Here is a 23569-nt window from a genome sequence, read left to right on the forward strand (position 1 = left end):
ATACCTGTCGGATCACTTATTGAGGTGGTCATTTCTTTCACTGGAGTGTTGGTAGAGAACACGGTCTTGCCAGCATTCAGGCTTGAGGCACACTCAACCGTTTCATCCTCCTCATCCACATCAGGGAACTCCCACTGTGACTGGCCCGTCTGCTCATTGAGATAGAAATAGCGCCGGTGCTCCCTACGGCGTGACAGAAAGGACACACTTAGTTTGGGGGTATCTGCGGACACACCCTGCCAGAGGCGAAAAAAAAATTTTTTTTTGCCAACAAGAGGTTTCAAACCTCCTGCTCCTAGCTGACTAGGAAAAGCAGAGGTTAATGAAAACCTCACTATTCAATTTTGGTTTGTATTTTTGTTTTTTTTTAAAATCAATATTCTGAACATTTAAAAAATTTTGGCCCAATTATCATTGTTTTTGGTGAGAGAAAACTGCTGCCTGATAATGGTGGCACTGAACAGGGTGTCTGATGGGTAACTCAGACATCCCCATTTATCTAGAAGCAAACAAGGAAGGAATTGGTGCAAAAATATTCTTCATGCTGAAAAATAAAACAGTAATTTTTATATATGTATTAAAACACATTTACATGTTTAACAGATACAGTAAACTGTAGTAAGAAAAAAAGAAAATAATTCTGACCTGTGCTTCCGGCAATAATCTTGGTCTTCTCTCGTAGTTGCTGCAGGAGGCACTTTCCCTCTTTCTCTTGTGCAGTCGGCTCAGGAATTCCATCTCAGAAATTTCCAGCAAAGCGCAGACATTTCTTGCATGCGCATTTTCTCTCCCGCCCCTTTCCCCTTTATCGTTAAGCCCTTACTCAACACAATTATATGAGCAGTCTATCTGTTCAACTCAAACCTCAGTTAGAGAAATGGCCAAATTTTGAGGATTACATTTTAGGCTGGTCCAATGGTTTTGGTTTTGCTTTTAGGATTTGTGTACATGCAGAAGCATTACCAATTTGGAAGTTTAGTGAGCTGGCAGTCTGCAACTACTGTTGCCACGTCGTCATGGAGATGGGGAGGGGGGAGTCACAGTTCGGTTGTCACGTGTCAAAGGTGAAAGGTGAAAAAGTAGAAGAGTGCGTACCTGTCCCAATGGCAGGACCAGCCTTTTGGGGATGCATTAGATTCATAGTGTTTAATCTGTAAATCAGCTTCCTGCAGTTTACGTTTCAGGTATTGGCCATTCAATGCTCCTTCTCGCCAGTCTGATATTCGAGTCTGAAACCCAAGACAGACGTCACGGAATCACAGAGGTGTACAGCATGGAAAAGGAGGCTCTCTTGGAGCACGTCAAACACCAATTCAAACTTAGTGCAGAATGAACAGTCAATTCTCAAACCTCAATCTGGAGTAGCAGGAAGTGGAAGTTGGAGATAGACTGCCTGCTAATTCCCAGGAATTCCAGCTTACTGGAGAGAGTGTTTGCCAATTCAGCAATCTGAAACTAAGAAGAGTGTAAGTCCACATTAAGGTTTGAATATTTGCAGCCCCAAGATGTCCTCATTACCCCCTCTATGCATCACACTAGTAAGCTAGTATAGGGCGAGCAATAGTCAAAGCAGTTAAACTAGAGGGCAGCTGTAATGGCAGCACAGTCTGGGCTTTCTCACCTTTAGTTCACCCCGGTCATCCTCCTCTTCTGGTGGTGGTTTTGGTGCAGCTGCTTGCTTTTCTGCAGGTCCTTCAAGATCCATGTCACTCTCTTCAGGATCAATACCTGGCTTTTCAGGAGCTGCACAGAGAAGTCAGGTGGTGGGGAGCAGAAGCATGAAGCAGGAAAGCACATGGGCAGGTTTTAGAAATCATTTACCTCTCTGCTATATCAAAGTCACACACAAAACTCAACCACTTTTAAACCAAGATCTTTCTGCCCAAACCTATAACAACAACCCAAGTTTAACTGTCTGAATGATTGCTGTACTGCGATTCCTGCTTAATTTCTTACTGGTTTCAGGTGTAAAGTGAAATAAGGTCCACTCTCACAGCTCATTTCCAATGGGCAGAGTAGAGATGGTTTTATTTGGTGTAAATCATTAAGTGTGCTCATTACAGTCACAAAAACTGGCAATGAAGGCAGTCTCATACTCATCTGTATTCTAACTTTTAAACAAAGCTTTCACAGTTCATGGGGTGTTGCTGAATTATGCCAACATCTCTTGCAATTAGATAATTACTCTCAAGAAGGGTAGGTGTACCCAAAGTGCTGCTAAGGAAGGGAGTCCAAGGAAGACTCATTAATCAGAGTTTGTGCCTAGACCCGAGAGTGTCTGATTGTGTCAAGCTCTTTCTATATGGTATGATATGAAGAAACTATGATCATTTCACTTTGAATCATATTGAAAATGTTAAGGGTTGAATACGATAAACAATATAGTACTGTTGTGCCACTGGTATTTAACTAACAGGATCATGAGGAGTTGTGAAGGTGACCATAATGCTGCTGGACATAAACTTGAGCTGGTTTATGAATGTCTGTACTTGCCATAGCTAGCTAGCCAAGTCTTTCCCCATCCTGAGGCCATGCACAAAAGAAATGAAAGCCTACCTTACTGCTAGAACAGCAAGGTGGACAGGACAGTGGGGTTTATGAATCAGGTCTTGCAGTGCTAACCACATTCTGGAGTAAGAGGCCTAGCTTGGTAGCCTAATCAGGGGCAGGACCCTTGGAATGAAGTTTTCCCAACTACTTACCAGTTTCAGGATGGGGCGTTTCCTCTGGGGTGGTGTCACGCTCCAGGTTATCCGACGTATGGCTGGTAGACTCAGGACTGAAGGTGCGAACCAGTGCCTGCCACTTCCCTTTCCTATGGACATGTTTGCTGTTCTCAGACACCTGTCCCTCCTGCACTAACGTCTGGCTGCAATCAGAGCGAGGACTAGAGCCAGTCAAACTGGCATCACCCTCCTCCAGTGCACGCAACTCTGCCTGTGAACACAGGGTGCAAGTCACGACGATTGATATAAAAAAAGCAATTACAACAAGGTTGTGCATGAGTGCCTTTGTCTTTGTTGTTGCCATTTTTTGTGGATGTTGTCCACGGTGACCAGATATTACAGTTGTGAAACTGGAAGACCTTCTTCAGTGTTCCTTCTTACCTTGGTACACAGGACTTTGGAATGCAGTAAAAATTGGTACAGGTGCGAATATCAATGCATTGAAATGTTCAACTGTACACTTGGCCCCACCAGCTGTTTATTATCCTTGGACCCAGCATCCAGTCCATAATCTCTCACTGTGGTGCTCAAATCAATTTTTTCATTCCAAATTAAAATGAAATGTTAATGCTGGCAGATTCTTAGTAGCATCACGCACTGTATTGCGAGTAACACTTCAACCTCCGTAGAAAGGAATGTTCTATTATGATGCATCATACACTACTCTACTGTAAATCAGAACTTCTTGTTTAATAAGCTGTTTCAAAATCAACACACAATTGCTTGACAACACACAAATGGTAGTTTAATTATGCTAATCATAAACAAACAATTCTTTTTTAAACTATAGACAACTTGCATCAATTCAATGGAATAAAAGTTCACCTTCTTTCTCTCCAGTACCAATTCTAGTTCCCGGGTATACTCCTCCTCCTCTTCTTTCTCCACAGCCTCCTCTTCCTTTATGCTCTCCAGGACAAGGTTCAAGCTCGGACAATCCTCTTGAGCTGCTTCTTGCACAGGTACGCTGCCGCTGTTCTTGGTACTGTCCTCCTCAGCAACTTCTTCCTCCTGGCAAACTAATTTCTTGCGCCACTTCTCCTCAGCTTTCTTCACCTCCTCAGGGATGAGTGGAGCCAACAGAGATGCAGCCACACCAGAACGTTCCTCCTTCTCACTGGCCAGTGCAAACACGCTTTCGTTAACTTCCTTTGGAACCAGAAAATCACAGGTTAGAGACATGACACACAATGGAACCAGAACGGCCGCAATTCAAAGTTACCTGGACATCAGTGGCCCCACCGAAATAAATGCAGGCTTCCGCATAAGATTTTACTTTTGTTGCCCCTTTGCCCTGCAGAAAAGCAACAGATATCACATTATTTCACCCCTACCTTCTTCTTCAGGTTTCTGCCATCTGGCTTTGTCACAGTTTGGTCATGGTGATAGACGCCTGTGTGCTGATAACTACTCTCCACCTCGCCAGCGGATAGGGTCATGGAGCTGAAAGACAACATATGGTAACACGTGTTTCCTCACTGCTCTGTTCAAAAATTCTATGGCAACACACCTTGCCTGAACTGAATGGCCTTCCTGACTCCTTTTAAAGCTACTGTCATATCCATACTGCTGCACATTGTGAAAAGACAAGTGAAAAGGCTGCTCATTCTCTATATATTGCACAGTTAATTCTTACATAACCTGGTCTTGGTTTTAATGTTCCAAGTTATATTGGTTATTTAAAATGCTGGTTGGAACCCATTTGGCATACGTCAAGAAGAATGGACTGACCTTGGAGAGGTGGAACACAGATTCCCAGAATGAAACCATGGTTAAAAGTCTAATTCTGTGGGTAGGTTGCAGACTAGGCTTGCAGTCTCATGAAGGGGCAATCTAATTGACAGGTTTAAAATGATCAAAGTGAAAGAGAAATTCTTTGCTTTGGTCAGGAAAAGCGAGAATGAAGAGACAGAACCTTAAAATTGGCGGTGGGATGATGTGGTATTGAAAACTCTTTCCCCCAAAGTTTGCCCTGCCCACACAGAAAAATCTAGGGCTCAATTGCAAGTCAAAAAAATAGCACAGCAAGGAGGGATACTCAGGAAATGGAGCAAGTAGAGCAACTAAGGTGGAACATGCTTAAGTGGCTGAATGGTTCAGTCCCATTATGTTCTGAGTAGAAATGGTCAAAGATCTCATTAAGTCACTCACAGTTGGGAGCTCCACATCAGTGATAAACAGGAAATCCAACCTTCCACAAGAGCTTTGCTGTAAATAAATCGAACTGTACACCTGTCCAGCATATCGTTCCTAAACACAGGGTATGAACCTTAAACTGGAGCTGTGTGACTGCAGACACACAGCAAACAAAACACTGGGTTGGTGGCTCTTCACTGAAGTCACAAGCCAGGGCTTCTCAAAGTGGTGGCTGGAAACCCAAGGGTAAGAATGAGCTGTAAATATCTGGGCTGAACAACCCAAAGCAGTAATGGCAGCTAGCTTGTATGAAACAAGTTATACAACCCTGTTCCTGCTCTAACTGTCACAACCCTTCAGTAAGAGTGCCAATCTTCAAGCTAGCAAAATGGTGTTTTAAAGGGCTATGACTCTTACTGTTGAGCCAAACCCTTCTTTGTTGACTGCCTTTACAAACAAATATTTTGTTTAATTACATACTTTGGGTTTATTTACCAACTGCAAATTAGTTTTTATTGAAATTACATTGACAGGACCTCCAATTTTCATTTGTCTCCTCTCATCTTTAATATCTTCCTATAATTTGCAGACAAATTCTGAGATTTCCTAATAATCCACCCTAAAGCACTAAAGTGGTCAGCATATTATCTAATGGCCGGCCTTCGAAAACTAAACAACTGACTTGCTTTAAATACAAAGTAAATGTTCCTTTTTGAAGGCAATGTCAAAAATCTCAAGCAAAGAATTCCAAAACTGCATACTTGAGGAGTGCTGCCTCTCTACCCGCATCAATGACAACATTTGGTAGCACCATTCCTTGAAGGAAACTGTGCCTACATGCTCTTACTGGGGATTTTACTAAAAACATCACAGCTCTCACCTGTGGCTCACTTCATTACTGTTATGGCCTACAGATGGCCCTGGCCACTCTATAGTCACCCACCACAGAAAATCGTAAGTAAAATTTAAGTTGCCATAGTCCCACAGGGAACCATCAGAGAGAAGGACAACTATTGTTGGTTTAACCTGAGGGCTACCACATCTCGAGCAAAGAGCAATATTAAGAAGGAGGGATCTTCGTGGGAATTAAAGAATTACAGATGGTGTTACTCTGCACTGCAAACCTGCTCTCCTACCAACTGAGTTAACCAACCGCAAAAAGAACATAAGTAATAACAGATCATGCAATCCTTAGAGCCTGTTCCACATTCAAGTTGATCATAGAATCTAGAAATAAAATTCACTTCCTGCACCAAAATTCAACCAGTCTCTAGTCTTGATTATAATATGCTCATCAGGTGAGCAGTCACAGGTCTCAGTGGTTTAGATTTCCAAAGCTTCACAAATGACCAAAGATATTTCTTACGTGTCCAAAATGGCTGACCCCTCCAGAGAATACAAGCTTATCTGATCATGGTTTCCACATCTCAGTAGCCAATCTAGTGAATCTTAGTTCCATTTTCTCGAAGGCAAGTCTATCCTCCCTTTTATTAACAGACCAAAACTAGACACTGTACTCCCAGAATAGTCTCAATGTCCCAAATAATTTCAGCAAGGTTAATACTTTCTGGTAAAGACCAATATCCCACTTGGCTACAATTTGTCTACTATTTACTATACAAGTCTGTTAACCACAATTGACGGACATGGACCCCCAAATCTATCCGAATACCAATGTTTATAGATCCAGAGTGGATAAATTCATATCTCCACGTTAACCCTTCACCTACCACAAATCCCAACTTAACCAGTGTCTTTTATGGCCCCCTTAGTTACAATTCCGCAACCAGTTTTATATCAACAATTTGTACAGTCTCTAGTTTTTGGCCTCTGCCCAAGTGGAAACATTTCATTATTTTAAAGACCACCTAGTCACCCCTCAGCCTTCTCTTTGTTACCTCATGATCTAGATGATGTGTATTATTAGGAGTATTTTACACAGCACGTTGAAATGTGAACCCCTCCTTGCGTCACTGTCTTGAGACCCTTCTCCATCCATTACTCTTGTACGGTGCATATACAGAATGGATAATCGTGGATTACCGTATAAAATTGGACATCATAACTTTTCACACACTCTCCTTTGGGTCAAACAGGACATCAGGATCAGTGTTTAAAAGAAAATAGCAAAATCAGAACATTAGTGAGTGGCTTACTTTTAATGGTGAGTGGAAAATACGAACGATAAATTGTACTGGAAATAAAAACCCAGGTCATGGAATTACTGCGATGTACAAAGAAGAACTGTCCTGCAATGTTTTCATTTTATGATTCTGATTGCTTTTACTAACATGCTAATCTCTCCAGCATATTAGCAGTTAAGGATTTAATCTATGAAGGAACTCCTGAACATGTTTGCACCAATGCCAACTGAAATGGGGCACTCTGAAGCAAATCTTGCCCTAAAATCAACGAATGAGCCTGAACACCCCCTTGCTTATTTTGTACCTGTCGCTATTTAGTCACTTGCCTCACTGAAATTCAAGAGGGGGAAAACAAGGAATGAACAACTATAGTGTTAACTGAAATTCCCCAGCTCTTTAGGCTCAGTGACTCCAGCAATATAACAAATTCGTAAATAACCCATTACAGGTTGTGTTGTAATGGTTAACCTACAGCCTCCATGTAACCTGCAGAACACTAATCAGTTACCTTCTACATGCTCTCAACAGTAAATGGGTACAGGAAGAAGAGGTAGATGCAAGATCACCAGTTGCACTACACAGCAATGAGCGATTGGTCGAATCAAAACTACTTGTGAAAATCAAGTTGCTGGGCTCCCTGGCATGGCAGCCCTTCACATTTCACACTGCTAGGAGCAGAGACATCGCACGTCGTTTCTTTGGTTAGAATCAGTGTAATATCAGCGCTATATTTCAAGCTGTGGCCCCTTCCCAGCTTCAATCCCTCACTCTTCTTGTAAGTACTCACATGCTTGTCTGTCTTTGTTTCAATGCCCTCAATTTGGGCCATGTGTTTTGCTACTGCTGCATCTTCTCCATTACCGTGGTAAACTTTCTCTCATGGAAAGACACAAACGTATGTAAACAACTGTCAAATGTGCATTTCCATCCATTCCACGCAACTAAAAAACTCCTGATTCCCACAGAGATCACACGCATTAAAATCAAAGCATATGTCCAATCATGACATGGGATCAAACATCACAGAATTACAGGTTGGGGTGGATATGAAAGTTACAAGTCAAATCTTAATTTCTCCAGTCTGCCCCGCTGCACCAGGACAAGCCAGTGCTATTGAGATGCCTCAAATGATTCTACATAATCCAGTGCAGAACATGGCCCTCTCCCTTGGTCGATCTCAAAGCACGGGTGCAATTATGGAGGAAGGAAGTGGAATTTACACCAAGTGCCAATTTTAAAGCTTTTCTCTAATTTGAAAATAAAGTTAATGCAATTCTATATTGTATACACAAAGCACCCAGCAGTTGAAATCCTTCCATTTTGTGTTGACAAACAGCATTAAACAAAATACAGCATTGGAATGCTTCTCAAGTGGTGTGCTGACTGAGCTTGTGTAGACCCATTGTAGTTAAACACCTACCTGTGTTGGTAATGGAGCCCTTGGAGTTGAGCAGCCAAATAGAGGGGCAGCGCCCATGTTACTTCATTAGTTTGAATATTCCAATAATAGTAGCAGCCAGTATTTTCATCCCACACCTCCTGCCAGTCGCCCATATCTACATTAACTGCACAGAAAGAGAACAGCATAGTCATTACCGCTACACGAATCGCAAAACACATCACACATCTAATTCCAGGCACATAGTTCTCCAGCAGGACAGTTAGGTGGTCTGATTGAGAGGTAGTAAATTAGTTTGTATATAGGAGATCTAGGGAACATATTCCAGTAGGCAGCATTACAATTAGTAATGTCTCCCAAAATGCCTGTATTGGACTTTCAGATGTTTACTGAAACTAATAATGATTTGTATGAAAGAATAGAGAACTATACACCCACGTTTCCTGACCACCACCAAATTAGGTGACACAGTTAACACGTACACAAGAACAGAAAGTTGCAAACAGTTATTCATAGATTAAGCTTCTGAATGAAACTGCATGATGGCATTTAATATTTAGTGAAGGTATTGGCCTAGTGGTATTATCACTGGACTGTTAGTCCAAAGACCCCAGTAATTTACAGAAAGAAAATCTAGAATTAATTAATCTCTTGTCGATTGTCAGAAAAATACCCATCTGGTTTACTAATGCCTTTTAGGGAAGGAAACTGCCATCCTTATCTGATCTGGCCTACATGCAACTCCAGACCCACAGCAATGCAGCTGACACTTAACTACCCTCTGGGCAATTAGGGCTGAGCAATAAATGCTGGCCAAACCAGTAACACCCACATCCCATGAACAAATTTCAAAAAGGAAAATTATAAAGACAATTGCTTCAGGTCTAATGGGTTCAGATAGGAGTATATTCTTCATGTAATTTCCTCAATGCACTAGTGGAAATACACAGTTGAGAGGTTTAAAGATCCAAATGCAAAATGGTAGGCTCATTCAGAAGGTCAGGAGGAATGGGATACAGGGGAACTTAGCTGCTTGGATACAGAATTGGCTGGCCAACAGAAGACAGCGAGTGGTAGTAGAAGGAAAAAATTCTGCCTGGAAGTCAGTGGTGAGTGGGGTTCCACAGGGCTCAGTCCTTGGGCCTCTACTGTTTGTAATTTTTATTAATGACTTGGACGAGGGAATTGAAGGATGGGTCAGCAAGTTTGCAGACGACACAAAGGTCGGAGGTGTCGTTGACAGTGTAGAGGGCTGTTGTAGGCTGCAGCGGGACATTGACAGGATGCAGAGATGGGCTGAGAGGTGGCAGATGGAGTTCAACCTGGATAAATGCGAGGTGATGCATTTTGGAAGGTCGAATTTGAAAGCTGAGTACAGGATTAAGGATAGGATTCTTGGCAGCGTGGAGGAACAGAGGGATCTTGGTGTGCAGATACATAGATCCCTTAAAATGGCCACCCAAGTGGACAGGGTTGTTAAGAAAGCATATGGTGTTTTGGCTTTCATTAACAGGGGGATTGAGTTTAAGAGTCGTGAGATCTTGTTGCAGCTCTATAAAACTTTGGTTAGACCGCACTTGGAATACTGCGTCCAGTTCTGAGCGCCCTATTATAGGAAAGATGTGGATGCTTTGGAGAGGGTTCAGAGGAGGTTTACCAGGATGCTGCCTGGACTGGAGGGCTTATCTTATGAAGAGAGGTTGACTGAGCTCGGTCTCTTTTCATTGGAGAAAAGGAGGAGGAGAGGGGACCTAATTGAGGTATACAAGATAATGAGAGGCATAGATAGAGTTGATAGCCAGAGACTATTTCCCAGGGCAGAAATGGCTAGCACGAGGGGTCATAGTTTTAAGCTGGTTGGTGGAAAGTATAGAGGGGATGTCAGAGGCAGGTTCTTTACGCAGAGAGTTGTGAGAGCATGGAATGCGTTGCCAGCAGCAGTTGTGGAAGCAAGGTCATTGGGGTCATTTAAGAGACTGCTGGACATGTATATGGTCACAGAAATTTGAGGGTGCATACATGAGGATCAATGGTCGGCACAACATTGTGGGCTGAAGGGCCTGTTTCTGTGCTGTGCTGTTCTATGTTCTAAAATTACTAAAAACTAGTGATGGACACAAAGACTAAGGTAAAAGGCTCCTGAAATGCTGGCCTTTAGCTCAAAGCAACTGGAGTACAAAGTTATTTAATCCCTACACGGAATACTGTATTCAATTTTGAGCGTACCATACGGTAGTCATTATTGGCCTTGGAGGGCTCCTACTGAGATTCACTAGAGCTACTAGACAGACACAGTTAAATTAAGAGGGTATTTAGTGCAGGTTTGCATTCCCTCAAGCATAGTTTATCAAAAGGTGGTGCTTAAAATACTTCACGAATTTGATTAGGGTAGTTAGAACAAAATCATCACTTCCTCTGGTGACAGTAGGAAGCACTTTTCTACATTTGCACACAACACCAACCTGGCTGGTAGAATGCAGAAATCCTTCAGCGTGATTTGGGCAAGGTGAGTGAGTGGGCAAATACATGGCAGATGAAGAATATGGAGGGTAAATATGAAGTTAACCACACAAAACAGGAAGATGGTCTGAATGACACTTGTTTGAGAAAAGAGTCGTGCAATGAGATGCACTTGTACGCCAGCTGCTGAAAGCAAGCATGCAGGAACCGCGGGCAGTGAAGGCGGAAAATGGTACTGGCATTCATAGCAAGAGGATTGGAATACAGGAAGACTTTGGTGAGACCACACCAACAGCACTGTGTGCAGTTTTGACATTCTCATCTAAGGTGGTTATTCTGGTTATAGATAGAGTGCAATGAATGTTTACCAGACTGATTCCTGGGATAGCATGACCGAATATGAAGAGAGAATGATTTGGTCAGAACATTAGGGTGTCTCCAATTTACGAATGTCTGACTTACAAATACTTGTACTTCCAAACAAGTCCTATAGAAGGGTGTAATTTCAAAGATCTGGCATAAAAACATTTCCTGTACTTACAAACACCTGCTATACATCACCTTGCATACTATTCTAAGTTATGTTCAAATCAACTTGCAAATGGATTCAAAAACAGAGCTCATTCGCAATCCAGGGACTGCTTGTATATTCATTGGAGTTTAAGGATGGGTGAGGGGAATCTCTCAGAAAATTACAAAAGTCTAACAGAACTCGACAGGGTTAGGAGTTCGATAGGAAGGGAGTTACCGAAGACTGGAGAGTCCAGATTCGGGGTCACAGTCAAAGGATACGGAGTAGGCCATTTAGGACTAAGGAGAAATTTCTTCACTGAGATAGTTATGAGCTTGAGCTTCAGAAAGTGGTTGAGGCCAAAGTATGGAATGTTTTCCAGATGATGATGGGTATAGTTCTTAGGGTTAAAGGAATCAAAGGGTATGAGGTGACAACAGGAACACAGTACTGAGTTGGATGATCAGCTTTAATCATACCAAATGGCAGAGCAGACTTGAAGGGCTGCATGACCTATTCCAGCTCCTTCTTTGTTTCACAAAGTGTAGAAATCAGAAATTCTCCAAAATCTGTGGTGTCTGGATGTTGGGCAACATAGTAATTTGAAAATTTCTGTTGGAAATTGAGAGTTTTTTCTACCTCCACGATCATTCAAGCTAGATTTTTATACATAAGGGAATGAGGGAAACAGTAATGCATATATGAATTAGAAGTTAATTGGGCCTGAATTGATTGTATAACTATAGAAAGCTAGTAATCAGTAGCAGGGACTGAGACTTACGGATTGTGGTCAAGTGAAATAAAGCACTGACACATGGTCTTGAATCTTGTTTAAATAGTTATCCTTCGGCATATCAGGCTATGTTTCAGGGTATGATTTTCACTGCTATTTTGTGAAAATGGGCCTTATGACCAGAGGAACAATGCAGTTACAAATGTGGACCTGGATTACTTCTTTACCAAAGATGTAAATAGCCTTAGTAGGAACTGCAGATGCTGGAGAATCTGAGATAACAAGGTGTAGAGCTGGATGAACACAGCAGGCCATGCTGCAGAGGAGCAGGAAAGCTGATTTTTTGGACCTAGACCCTTCTTCAGAAATATTTAAAAATTTCTGCAGTAGTGTCTAGGCCTGAAACGTCAGCTTTCCTGCTCCTCTGATGCTGATTGACCTGCTGTGTTCATCCAGCTCCACACCTTGTTATCTCTATGTAAATAGCCTTAGTGCTCTTGTTACCACTCAGTGGTAAGAAAAGATGAAAAGGTTTTTGGGAATTGGACGATTTGATCACAGATGAAGATTTGGACTGGTTGTTAACTTTCATGGATAAAATTGATCAAAAAGCTAATTTATTGACAGCTTAGTCAGATTTGGAAAATTTAGAAAGGCCAAGATGAGCAGTGTGAAAGAGCACATAATAGAATTCAGTAGGTTGTATGCAAGACTGCAAAAAACTTCATTTACAAAATTCCCCAATCCCCGTTTGCAGTTGTTACTGGGCTGCGCCAAAGTGTCAAGTGCGGACTGACACCTTGTTTTGATCAGAGTTAAATTTGTGGATGTACACTGCTAGAACAAATGTCAGAAGCACACAAAATTCCTGTGAAAGCATTCCTTTCCAGCAGCATTCGTGGCACAATGGAGACAACTGGCGATTCAACAAGAAGTAGAGGACACAACGTCGACAAACTGGGTGTGACCGTCTAGGCACAGGCCATAGTTGATAATCACAGTTCTTTTGTACTATTAGAAATGAGAACAGCATGAAATGGTTAATTTTGAGAAAGAAAGAGGATTTGGAATTTACTATAAGCAAATGAGCACGAGAAACAAACATCCAGGGCGATTCAAAGTATGACCACATCATGAACGGTCCTAAACACTATTATAAAGTATTTGAAACCAAATATGAAACAAAGGATTCAGAGGAAGAAATCAGAAATCCTGATCAAAGACAGGGCATTGTATTGGTCACAAAAACCTTCAGCTCAGTAATCAATGTGTCTTTTTCAGGCAAAGGCAACAATGTTAGAGAAATAAGTATGCATTTTGCTCATCGTTTCTCAAACATTAAAAATTTTAGCAAAAAATGCAGAAATAAGAGATATGGAAGGCAATAAGTTCTTAAAAGGTTAAGTGATAATTGCAGCATTTGCAAGAAATACTGAAGGACTCTTTGGACCTAACACAAGTCTAACCTTAGCAAGATATTTCAATGAGGCAGTGACTTAAGATGTAGAACTCGCAATGAAGAATTCAGCTGTGTGCGCGAGTATAGACATAAGAGTTATGACTAGAGCAGCAGAAAGCTCTTTTTGTAATGGAGTGTGAAAGGAACCAAACTAAGAATTTGGTGCAGAAGGCAGGAGGATATAGACCATAACAGTTAGGTATTGATAGGATTCCTAAAGTTCCATCATTAATAAGTGATCAGCTAACAACTTGGGAAGGGAGCTATAGTAAGTTCTGTTTTCCAGAGCATTTGAATATACTGTGGATGGGCAGAAAGCCTGTATTTAAGGCCAGGGGAAGACAGAGTATTGAGGGCAAGGAGAAGAACTCCCTAAATATGCATAGGATAACTCTATTAACCAACATATTCATGCCACACAAGTGCCAGGCAATGAATGTCTCCAACAAGAATCTAACCACTGTCCTAACCATCAGCCCAGCATTATCACTGAATTCCCCTCGATCAAGCCCCCGGGGGTGACTACTGACCAGAAACTGAACTAGACCAGCCGTATACAGAGGGTCCCCAAATTATGAACACTTGCAGTTACAAGGGGTTAATTTTAAAGATGCGGCGCATGAACATTTCCTGTATTTTCAAACAGCTGCTTTATACTAACCTGTACTGTGTTCCAGTTTGTGAGTGCACTCCAGAATAAAACCTATTCGCAGCTCATCTACTGTCTGGCTACAAATGCAGGTCAGAGGCCAAGAACCATGCAGCAAGTAACTCACTTCCTGACTCCTCAGAAGCCACTACCACCTATAAAGCATGAGTCATGAATGTAATGGAATATTCCCAATTTGCCCAGATGGCTGCAGCTCCAACAAGTCAAGGCACTTGACATTATTCAGAACTAAACACCCAATTTATTGGCATCCCCGCCACCACCTTCAATTTTCACTCCTTTCAGTACCTAGACAGCAGTGTGTAACATTTACAAGAAGCAGTGCAGTAATTTTCCAAGGCTTCTCAGATTGCACTTTCCAAATCTAACTGTATCAGATGTTATATAAATAGACCTCCAAAAAGACATTTAATAAAATACTACAGATTTATTTGGAAATCAGAAGCTCATAGGATTAAAGGCGTGGCTGTAAGGTGGGTAGGTAATTAGCTAAGGGATAGGAGGTTAAGCATAGCGACTAGACATTTTTCTGACCAGTCAGGTCCTACAGAGCTCCATTTTTTAAACTATTATTTTCTTAATATAAGTAACTAGCAGCTAAACAAAGGTAGCACAATTATCACATTTGTAAATGAATTTCGAATTTGGGAGAAGTAAACTGAGGGTTGAAACAAACTCGGGTATTGAAGGCAAAAACAACTCAAGCACACTTCGCCTGTGCACATCACTGGCTAAACCAACCTTAATGACATTAATAAATTTACAGTTTAGTAAGGCCAGGAATCTCCTAAAACAGTGAAATATTCAAAATGGAGTTTTGATGAAGCAAATAGGGAACGGAACGCTTTGCCTGCAACGGTAGATTTGCCAACTTTAGGTACATTTAAGTTGTCATTGGACGAGCATATGGACGTACATGGAATAGTGTAGGTTAGATGGGCTTGAGATCGGTATGACAGGTCGGCACAACATCGAGGGCCGAAGGGCCTGTACTGTGCTGTAATGTTCTATGTTAAACTGCTTCCTTTCACATAAAAATGCCAGCACCCAATGGTCAGAGATTTAAAATAATTGGCAAAAAAATGAGAAGGGCAACCAGAAAAAATTCATCCCCCTTGTTTTGGCGATCACAACATAATGCCTAAAACACTGGTAGAATCAGAGTCCAGAGCAGTGTTCAGAAGGCAACATTGAAATATATGTAATAAGGTCTAATTGGCAGGTTATGAGATGAAACTGGAAATTTCAAAGGACAGGCTTAATAGGTTGATTTGTCACCTGGGCTCAGAAAAGCTGATGAACAGTTACAGTCAATGAGCACCATATATAATATTAATCACAGACCTCCAATGTACTGGACATGTACCAATTACATACCTCCAGCAAGTGAGTACTGTGTATCGTAGTGCCAATCAGTTCCCACGTGACTGCCTTCCACTGTTGCATTCACTTCACTGCTTTTATTGTTGTTTGCAGCTTTCTGAGCACTGGGTTCTGGTCGTGGTGGTGTGGGTGCTGGCACTGGCATCTTAGTGGGAGCTGCCACTGATTCAGAGGCAGGCATGGGTGCTGTAATTGCATCAATCTCCTGCATTTACAGAAATACAAACGTGACACTTGAACAAGCATTGATTCAGACCACACAACTCAATGCTGCCTTTCGGACTCAATCTCTCAAAGTGTTCAAAAAGAAACAGGAACAGGAGAAGATGATTTGGCCCCGAGCATGGTTTGCCCTTCAATAAGATCACTGCTGACCTGATCACAACCTCAACTCTGATTCCCATGCATCCCCATAACCCTAGACTCTCTGTAGATTAACAGTCTGTCCACCCGAGACTTGAATACAGTCAGTGTTCTGGCCTCCACTGCTCTCTGGGGAAGAGAATTCCAAACTCAAATGACCCTCCCGGTTCTTCCTAACCTCCTAGTCTTAAGCAAGGGAAACAGGGCCTCTTTCTAAATTCACCACCAAGGGAACACATCCTATCAGCATCCACCCAGTCAATCTTCCACAAAACCAATTTCTTATTGGCATCCAAAAATAAGACCACATTTTCCCACACAGAGAATCCTTGCTCACTGACCCAGGTTCTGCAATATAATACGCATACACGTGGAGAAGATCGGTATACGTAAGGGATTGTACAGCGGATTCAATGGCTGAATGACCGACTTCTGCTCTTATGTCTTATAGTCAAACTGTAACTGGATTCAGTCAGCCACACATTCAGTTCTGGCCTTTAAGGCTGAGATTTTAAGCTCCAGTCTTAATGGATGGTCCTGAGGTGTTGAGAAGCTGCACTAAGCAAAGAACAATTAAGCAAAAGTCAAAAATAAAAACAACCCTGTAACATCAAAGAACAAATGTAACTAGCTGTCTATGTCCTAGATTCCTGTGGGTCAAGGACAGTGGAAGGTGATGGCCACTTTCACCTATAGACCATCTGAATGAATATTTGTTCCTGCACTACCAATTAAGTGGGCTGCATTGTCGAATTTGAGAGTTGTTCAAGCTGCATTCAACCAGGTAAGTGGACAGTATTGCATCACACTCCTAATTATGTCTTGTAGATGATGGACAGGCTTTGGGGAGTCAGGAGATGAGCTGATCACACTTAATAGCTGCAACTTCTAGGTGATGCTAAAGGTCACATGTCAAAACATGGAATAGGTCCAACACGCAGATATTTTGTAACTGCTTTTTGTCAAGTGCAGTCACCTTGATTGCTGAAGTACCAGAATGAGCTTTACTAGTTCAAAACAGAGACAATGAATGCTGGGAATTTGAACTAATGGGAAAAACTGAAATTGGCAGTGAATGAGATTCCAACTTGACATGGGGAAACACGGGGAGCCTAGACCTATACTCCTTTCTTCAACAGGGACAAACTTTCAGAACTAAAACCGTAGGCACTTGTTCACCTCCTCAGTCACAAATTCAAATCTACCAGGCAGAGGTTTAGCACTGATGACTTTGTTAAGGGCCACCTGTTACCAGGCAAAATGATCAAATCCCTGTGGAGGTTTCTAAATTGTAATGCATCTGAACGTGGACAAGGACTTACGACAGTCACTCAACTATACAGAATTTGCTGATAATAAACTTCCAACAATTAAAATCAGGACATAAAGTCTATTAGGAATGAACAGTCATGCTCTAACATGTGGGAGTTGGAAGCCATGGAGATCACAGGCTTGTGGAGAAGGAGGGGCAGTCACCATGTAAATGGGGTTGGAACAAAGAGGAGGAATAGAGAAACAGGTTGCCCTTAGTATAAGAGAAGGCAGAGGGAGGTATGTGTGGCAAAAACCTGTACTTGCTTATGCTTTACAAGTACCAGTTAATTTTTAAGCAGCATCTTAAAGGAAGAAGAGGTGAAAAGATTTTTGGGAAGAATTTCACAGCTTCAGGTACCAGCTGAAAGAACAGTCATCAAGGGTGGAGGGAATTGAGATACCAAGGCCAGAATTAGACGAGTACAGTCATTTCAGAGAGCTCCTCCAGTCCGACAACTCTAAGAGACAGAGATGAGACAGTTCAGGGATTTGTGGAAACAAATGATGATTTTAGGAACAAGGCACTGCTTAACCGGGACTCAATGTAGATCAGTGAACATGAGGTGATGTATGACTAGAACATGACAAGTTAGAATATAAGAAGCAGGGTTTGAATGTCCTAAGTTATTGCAGTAGAAACTGTGGAGCCAGGTAGGAATGTGCTGGAAAATCTTAGATTACAGGTAACAAGGCAAATGAGGGTATCAGCAGTGGAAAAGCAAAGAAAATAGGTGGAGTTGGCTGATGTTACAGAAGTGGAAAAGCGAGGTCTCAGTAGTAGGTATACGATTGGGAGATCATCTTAAATATCGCACCAAGTTTGCAAACAAACAATCTGGACGTTGAGCAAGTATTCCCAAAATTTAGCAACAGTGGGACGGAGTGGGGAAAATCTAGGTGGGGTTGCTGACATACATATGCATGCTAACATGTTTTTTGATGACATTGACAACATCAGCATATCAACGAGAGATAGGAGGGAACCGAAGATAGATCCTCAGGGAAAACCAGAAAACTGTGCCACAGAAAGAGAACTCACTGTATAGATTTGATCAATATGAATGGAACCAGAAACAAGTATGTGTAGTCCTACCCAGCTAAATCAGGAGATGCGCATTGGAGCAAGGGAAATTAGGAGGTAAATCATATCAAAGTAAAGGAAGAACATGAATGGCAAGGAGGTTAAGGATACAACTTCTGAATATGATTAAACTTGTCTTGATATTTATAGCTAAGGAGATCTGATTGGGGGATTCAAAAGTTGTCATGTTCGAAGACTTAGACAGGCATGAAATTGGAAACAGGGCAGTGGTTTTGAGATGATTAGATTAGATTCCCTACAGTGTGGAAACAGGCCCTTCGGCCCAACAAGTCCACACCACCCCTTGAAGCATTCCACCCAGACCCATTCCCCTATAACCTACACACCCCTGAACACTACGGGCAATTTAGCACGGCCGATCCACCTAGCCTGCACATCTTTGGACTGTGGGAGGAAACCGGAGCACCCGGAGGAAACCCATGCAAACATGGGGAGAACGTGCAAACTCCACACAAACACAGTCAGCCGAGGCTGGAATCGAACCCGGGTCCCTGGAGCTGTGAGGCTGCAGTGCTAACCATTGAGCCACCACACCGCTCATGCCGCTTGCATAGACAGAGCAATCCAGGGTTAATTTTTTTGAGCAAGGTTTGATGTCAGCTTATCCAAAGGAGAGATGGATAGTACCTTGTGGGAGAAATCCCTCAAACTTCAATTATGCAGGAATCGAAGTTGGGTGAAATGAGGGCTGTGCTTGGCATGGGGGTATTGGACAGAGAGGAAGAGAAGATGCAGGCTGTGCGCAGGGCTTGCAAGGTCAACTTAATCCTCACCGCCATGAAGTTCGCCAACGTGCTGTCGATGTCTGCAGATTTGCCGGTCTGTGGCTCTGCCTCTAGAGGCTCAGTGTCAGGGCCATCATCATCCTCGCTGTCTGTGTAGGCTCCAAGTAAGCCCAACCCACCTGCAAGTCAGGATTACATATAAAAATAGCTATTATTTGCTTTTTCCTCCATCTCTCACCCACCATGAGAGTCACCGACAATTCCCCAGCAACAGTTCACATTGAGCAGATGACCTCAGATGTGAACTGTAGACATAGGAACAGAAACGAACCATGACAGATTAAGTGATTGGTTGAATGACAAAAAGGAGTGCAAAATGGACAAGTACTAGCGCTGAAAATGACATGTTTAAAATGGTTAATAGGGTAGATGTAATTTAATCTGGTGGTACAATCTCGACACTACAGCTAGGCCAATCAGAAATGTAATTAAGAAGTAGTTACCTGTAGTCCGGACTACAGGTTCCTTTGTTGTCCCATTGTCTGTATTGTTTGAACTCAAATTAACAAACAACTGATCAGATGCTTCCTCTTGTTCATCTGCAGTAAAGGAAGGATATTACAGTCTGAAGGAAGAGGCAGTCACTAAAATCAACAGCTAGAAGGACTCATGATGAATAACACACTCCTCAAAACTTTAAAGAACTTGCAGTAAATAAATCTCTCTGCTTGCTCATGAGTCTGAATCTCCCTGTGGAGCTCAATGTCCACTCTGGGGAGAATGAAACAATCATGGCATAAGATCACAATTTTAAAAATGCCTGACTGGAGATGCAGCAGCTTTTCTCAAAACACTCAAAGCTGGCACAAAATGGCATAACACAAGTAGTAACTGGAGGACACAGGGACAGGGAGGAGCTTTGAAAAACCAAGAACTGCAGCCTAGCAACTGCATGGTTTCCCCCGAAACTCAGCACGATTCACCCCATCAGTAGCTAGAAACACGGCTGTTTATTTTAATCACATAACTGATTCAAATTTGTTCACAGTTAGAGATGAGCAAAAAAACAACATTGGGCACCAGAATATGCACAGGAAAAAAAAACCACAGTCAGCAACCAGCTACAAAGAAACCAACTCTACTGTAGTTACCAGCACCAATTGAATTCAATTTCAGCTGTGTTCTTGAGGGGTTACAAGCTGAGACAGGTGTGGGGATGGGAGGTCACACAGCCAAGGAACAAAAACCCATAATGTTCTCCTGAAGACCCAGAGCTCAGGTTTGAGAGTCTCAGCTGCTGCAGGCCAGGACCTGGTTGATTTATGGATTTCGTGCCATTCAATCAATACCATCACACGAACAATTGCCTCTGCACCCTCAGCACTGGTATAGAAACAGAAGGCAGCTGTCAGCATGAATCAAAATGCCAAAGAGTCATTGAAAATATATAACTGATTAATTTTTCATTGATTCTACATTTCATAATTTAAATTTTCAATTAAATAATGCGTAGAATTAAGAAGTCAACAGACAGGCTGAGCTGCAGATCAAAGGAAGGGGCTAACTGTACTGTTGGGAATGGCAAGAAATGTAGCCACACCTCAGGTTATAATGGTCTTTCTAAACATCACAAGTGCACAGCATTAGGCATCCTTAAAAAAGATTTGAAGTTCAGGTTGGAAGTCAGGTGTTTAAATTATTCAGAAACCAAATGAACTGCAAATGCTGTAAATCAGAAACAAAAATAGAGATTGCTGGCAAAGCTGAGCAGGTCTGATAGTATCTGTGAACAGAAATCAGAGTTAACGTTCGGGTCCAGTTCTGCAGAATGGTCACGGGACCCAAAACGTTAACTCCGCTTTCTCTTTATGGATGCTGCCAGACCTGCTGAGCTTTTCTTGCAGTCTGTATTTTTGTTTATATTATCTATTCACTTTTCAGATTTAAAGCAGTTAAGGATACTTAGTTTACATTTCTGAATGAGAACGGGTCATGAATCACATGGAGACGGATTGAGGTGAGGAGTTTGGTTTAATGTATACAACCTATGCTCTCAGTCTGGATAGCAGGTAGCTAGAAATGTTAAAGGTATTTCATTGTCAGCAAGTGTAAATGAGCCATGCTTAGTGCTCAATATCTTGCATTTATACACAGGGATGCATGCTGTGCAAAAAAAAGTATGCTGAAACCTCATGCATCTTTTAAGTTTCTAGGAGTTGGTAAACTTATCGCTTCCCACTCCACAATAATACCTCAGCCATCAGAGCTAACTCGTTGACCTGTCTTTCATTTAAAAGAAAGAGTAAAGGGTAAAATCTTCCACTGTATTTCACACTGCGCTGCATCTGTCCTGAGAATTTGATGGAGTGTATCAACAAATATTCACTTTCAGTTTTGAAGAGTACAGAGAACTTTGTTGATGCTTTAAAAGAGCAGAAGGAATTTTACCCTGTATCTAACCCTGCACTGGGACTGTTTTGAAGGGTATCACATAGTTTGGTACTTTCAGTTAGAGTAAAGGAAGCTTTATTTTCTGGTTTAAAAAAAAGAGTAGAGGCAGCTATGCTGCTGTTAATGCATTGCAAGATATGGGAACTGCTGGATGCTTGTGTAATCCAGCTAAAATCTGTCTTGAGGAACATCAGTTCAGAGTTTCTGAGCTGGCGATACTGTGACTTATCAGGGAGGGGCAAGCTCCTTGCATATTTCATCCACAGTGGAGCCACAGCCCTTAAAGTCATCCAAAAGGGTCAATGATCAGGAACAGGGGTGTACGGCTGCAGCTGTGATGGGGAGAAGCCTCAGCCTTTGCAATTGTGCAACAGGTTTGAGAGTTTTTTCAGCTTTGAAAGCAAGAGTGAGCTGCAGAATAGGTTAGCTAAATGACCATGACACATCATACAGAAAGCCACTCAAGTGCAGATAGAAAAAAATTGCTGCAGAAGGGGACACGACATAAGGGGTACTAACGCTTTTCTGAAGCAAACAGCATGAGTCCAAATGGCTGTGTTACCTGTTCAGTAGGAAGGTTCTGGACACATACTCAAGGCTTTATAGGAAGTCACTGTGTAGGGGAGTTCAGTAGAGGTGTCGGTTGACAAAGAGAAGAGGATGCTAGTGGGGGGACTGTATTTGAATGCATGTAGCATTTGAAACACAGATGGACCAACGATATAAATAATAAACAAAAACGATTTGACAGCCAGAAAAGACATGGCTGAAGGATTAACGAATTGGGATCTGAACAAAGGGTACAGAAGATGTAGGCAGGATAGAAAGTAAGGGAAAGGGTGTGGGGGTTGCTTTGTTAGTTAATGTCATGCGCACAATGAGAGAGATAATCTCAGTTCTGAAAACCAGAATGGAGATGTAGTTTACGTAGAAGTGAGCAATAAGAACCTCGTTGCAGTGGTGTACAAGTCTCCTAAATGGGCAGGTCGTGGTTTTGTTTTTAAATCCGTGTTTCAGTGGACAATGCTGTAGGTTTCAACCCTGTTTTGGATGACAGCAGCATCTGAGGCATGCCCAGTAACAGGGAAATAGGCTGAGTTTCCCCTCCCCCACGTCGGAGCTCCTCCTCTGAATTCCCCACTACCCCATCACACCCACCCAAAAGCCCAGCAGAGGCCCGAAGCCCAGCCTCCTCCAACTCACCTTCCGAGCCCGAGCCGCGTTCCTCCTTCTTGTGGCCAGGCTCCAGCTGTAAGATGGGCCGCCGCCGGCTCTGTGGTAGATTGATCCGTGTCTTCTTCCCCATCGAACTGGCTTCCAGGGTAGGCCGCAGCTCGGCGGCTCCCGCACGAGCTTGGACCAGGCCGCCGCTGCTCTCCTGGACAGCCTGTGACCACCAGCCAATCGCTGTCACTCCAAGCCGGGACTGAGTTCCTCTCTCTTTCTGAGTCTAAACCCCGTTTCCTGGTCCGGCCTAAGCCTGCCTCCCTCTCTCTCGCTCCAGGGTTTCTCCTTTCCCTCCACACGGGGCCGACGGCGTGGCGACGTCAGCACGTCAATGGAGGTGGAGGACGGTGACGTCACGGCCCTGGGCGGCAATACATCAGGCTCCTGCGGAACGCGTTTAGAGACGCCTTGCTTGCGCCACTGACAACAACTGCTAGAATAGAGCGCCATTAGCGAAAGGGGGCAATCAGAGAGAAAAAAAATCCAGGACCGCCAATACCTGAATAAATAGAGTGAGAGACCAGAGGTGGAGAGGAGAAGGCAGACTCGCCTTTTGGTAAGAGACGAGATGGTCATGGCAGGTTTCCTCACTGAGAGCCGATGGTCCATCTTCCCGGTGGGGCGTCCGTTGTCTCGCTTCTCATGGATACTGTTGCTGAAAGCACAGGCTGAATTCCCACCTTCTTAACCACCTCTCTGCCTGACTCGGACACTCTTCAGTGAGTTCCAGACTCTCACCAGAAGATCATTCTCCTTCACTCCCTTA

The 23569-nt window shown here is 42.7% G+C and overlaps 1 protein-coding gene across 2 annotated transcripts in view; it reads right to left on the minus strand.

Moving 5' to 3' along the window:
* fnbp4 (formin binding protein 4) overlaps positions 1-23121 on the minus strand; it is a 47132-nt gene extending 24011 nt beyond the window's left edge. Inside the window, exons 1-12 of one of the 2 annotated variants that reach the window (XM_048545277.2) lie at positions 22780-23121; positions 19629-19724; positions 19174-19304; positions 15616-15826; positions 8427-8571; positions 4061-4169; positions 3552-3875; positions 2703-2937; positions 1622-1743; positions 1351-1455; positions 1096-1229; positions 5-183 (exon numbers count right to left, since the gene is read on the minus strand). In XM_048545277.2, the coding sequence (XP_048401234.1) occupies positions 5-183; positions 1096-1229; positions 1351-1455; positions 1622-1743; positions 2703-2937; positions 3552-3875; positions 4061-4169; positions 8427-8571; positions 15616-15826; positions 19174-19304; positions 19629-19724; positions 22780-22882 (1894 nt within the window). In that variant the 5' untranslated portion in view covers positions 22883-23121. Of the gene's footprint in view, positions 1-4; positions 184-1095; positions 1230-1350; positions 1456-1621; positions 1744-2702; positions 2938-3551; positions 3876-4060; positions 4170-8426; positions 8572-15615; positions 15827-19173; positions 19305-19628; positions 19725-22779 lie in introns of those variants that run through there. The other variant, XM_048545279.2, reaches the window with a different exon arrangement.
* Between the last annotated feature and the right edge of the window lie 448 nt (positions 23122-23569).

This window comes from Stegostoma tigrinum, chromosome 17, assembly GCF_030684315.1.
Source record: "Stegostoma tigrinum isolate sSteTig4 chromosome 17, sSteTig4.hap1, whole genome shotgun sequence".
Taxonomy (NCBI): domain Eukaryota; kingdom Metazoa; phylum Chordata; class Chondrichthyes; order Orectolobiformes; family Stegostomatidae; genus Stegostoma; species Stegostoma tigrinum.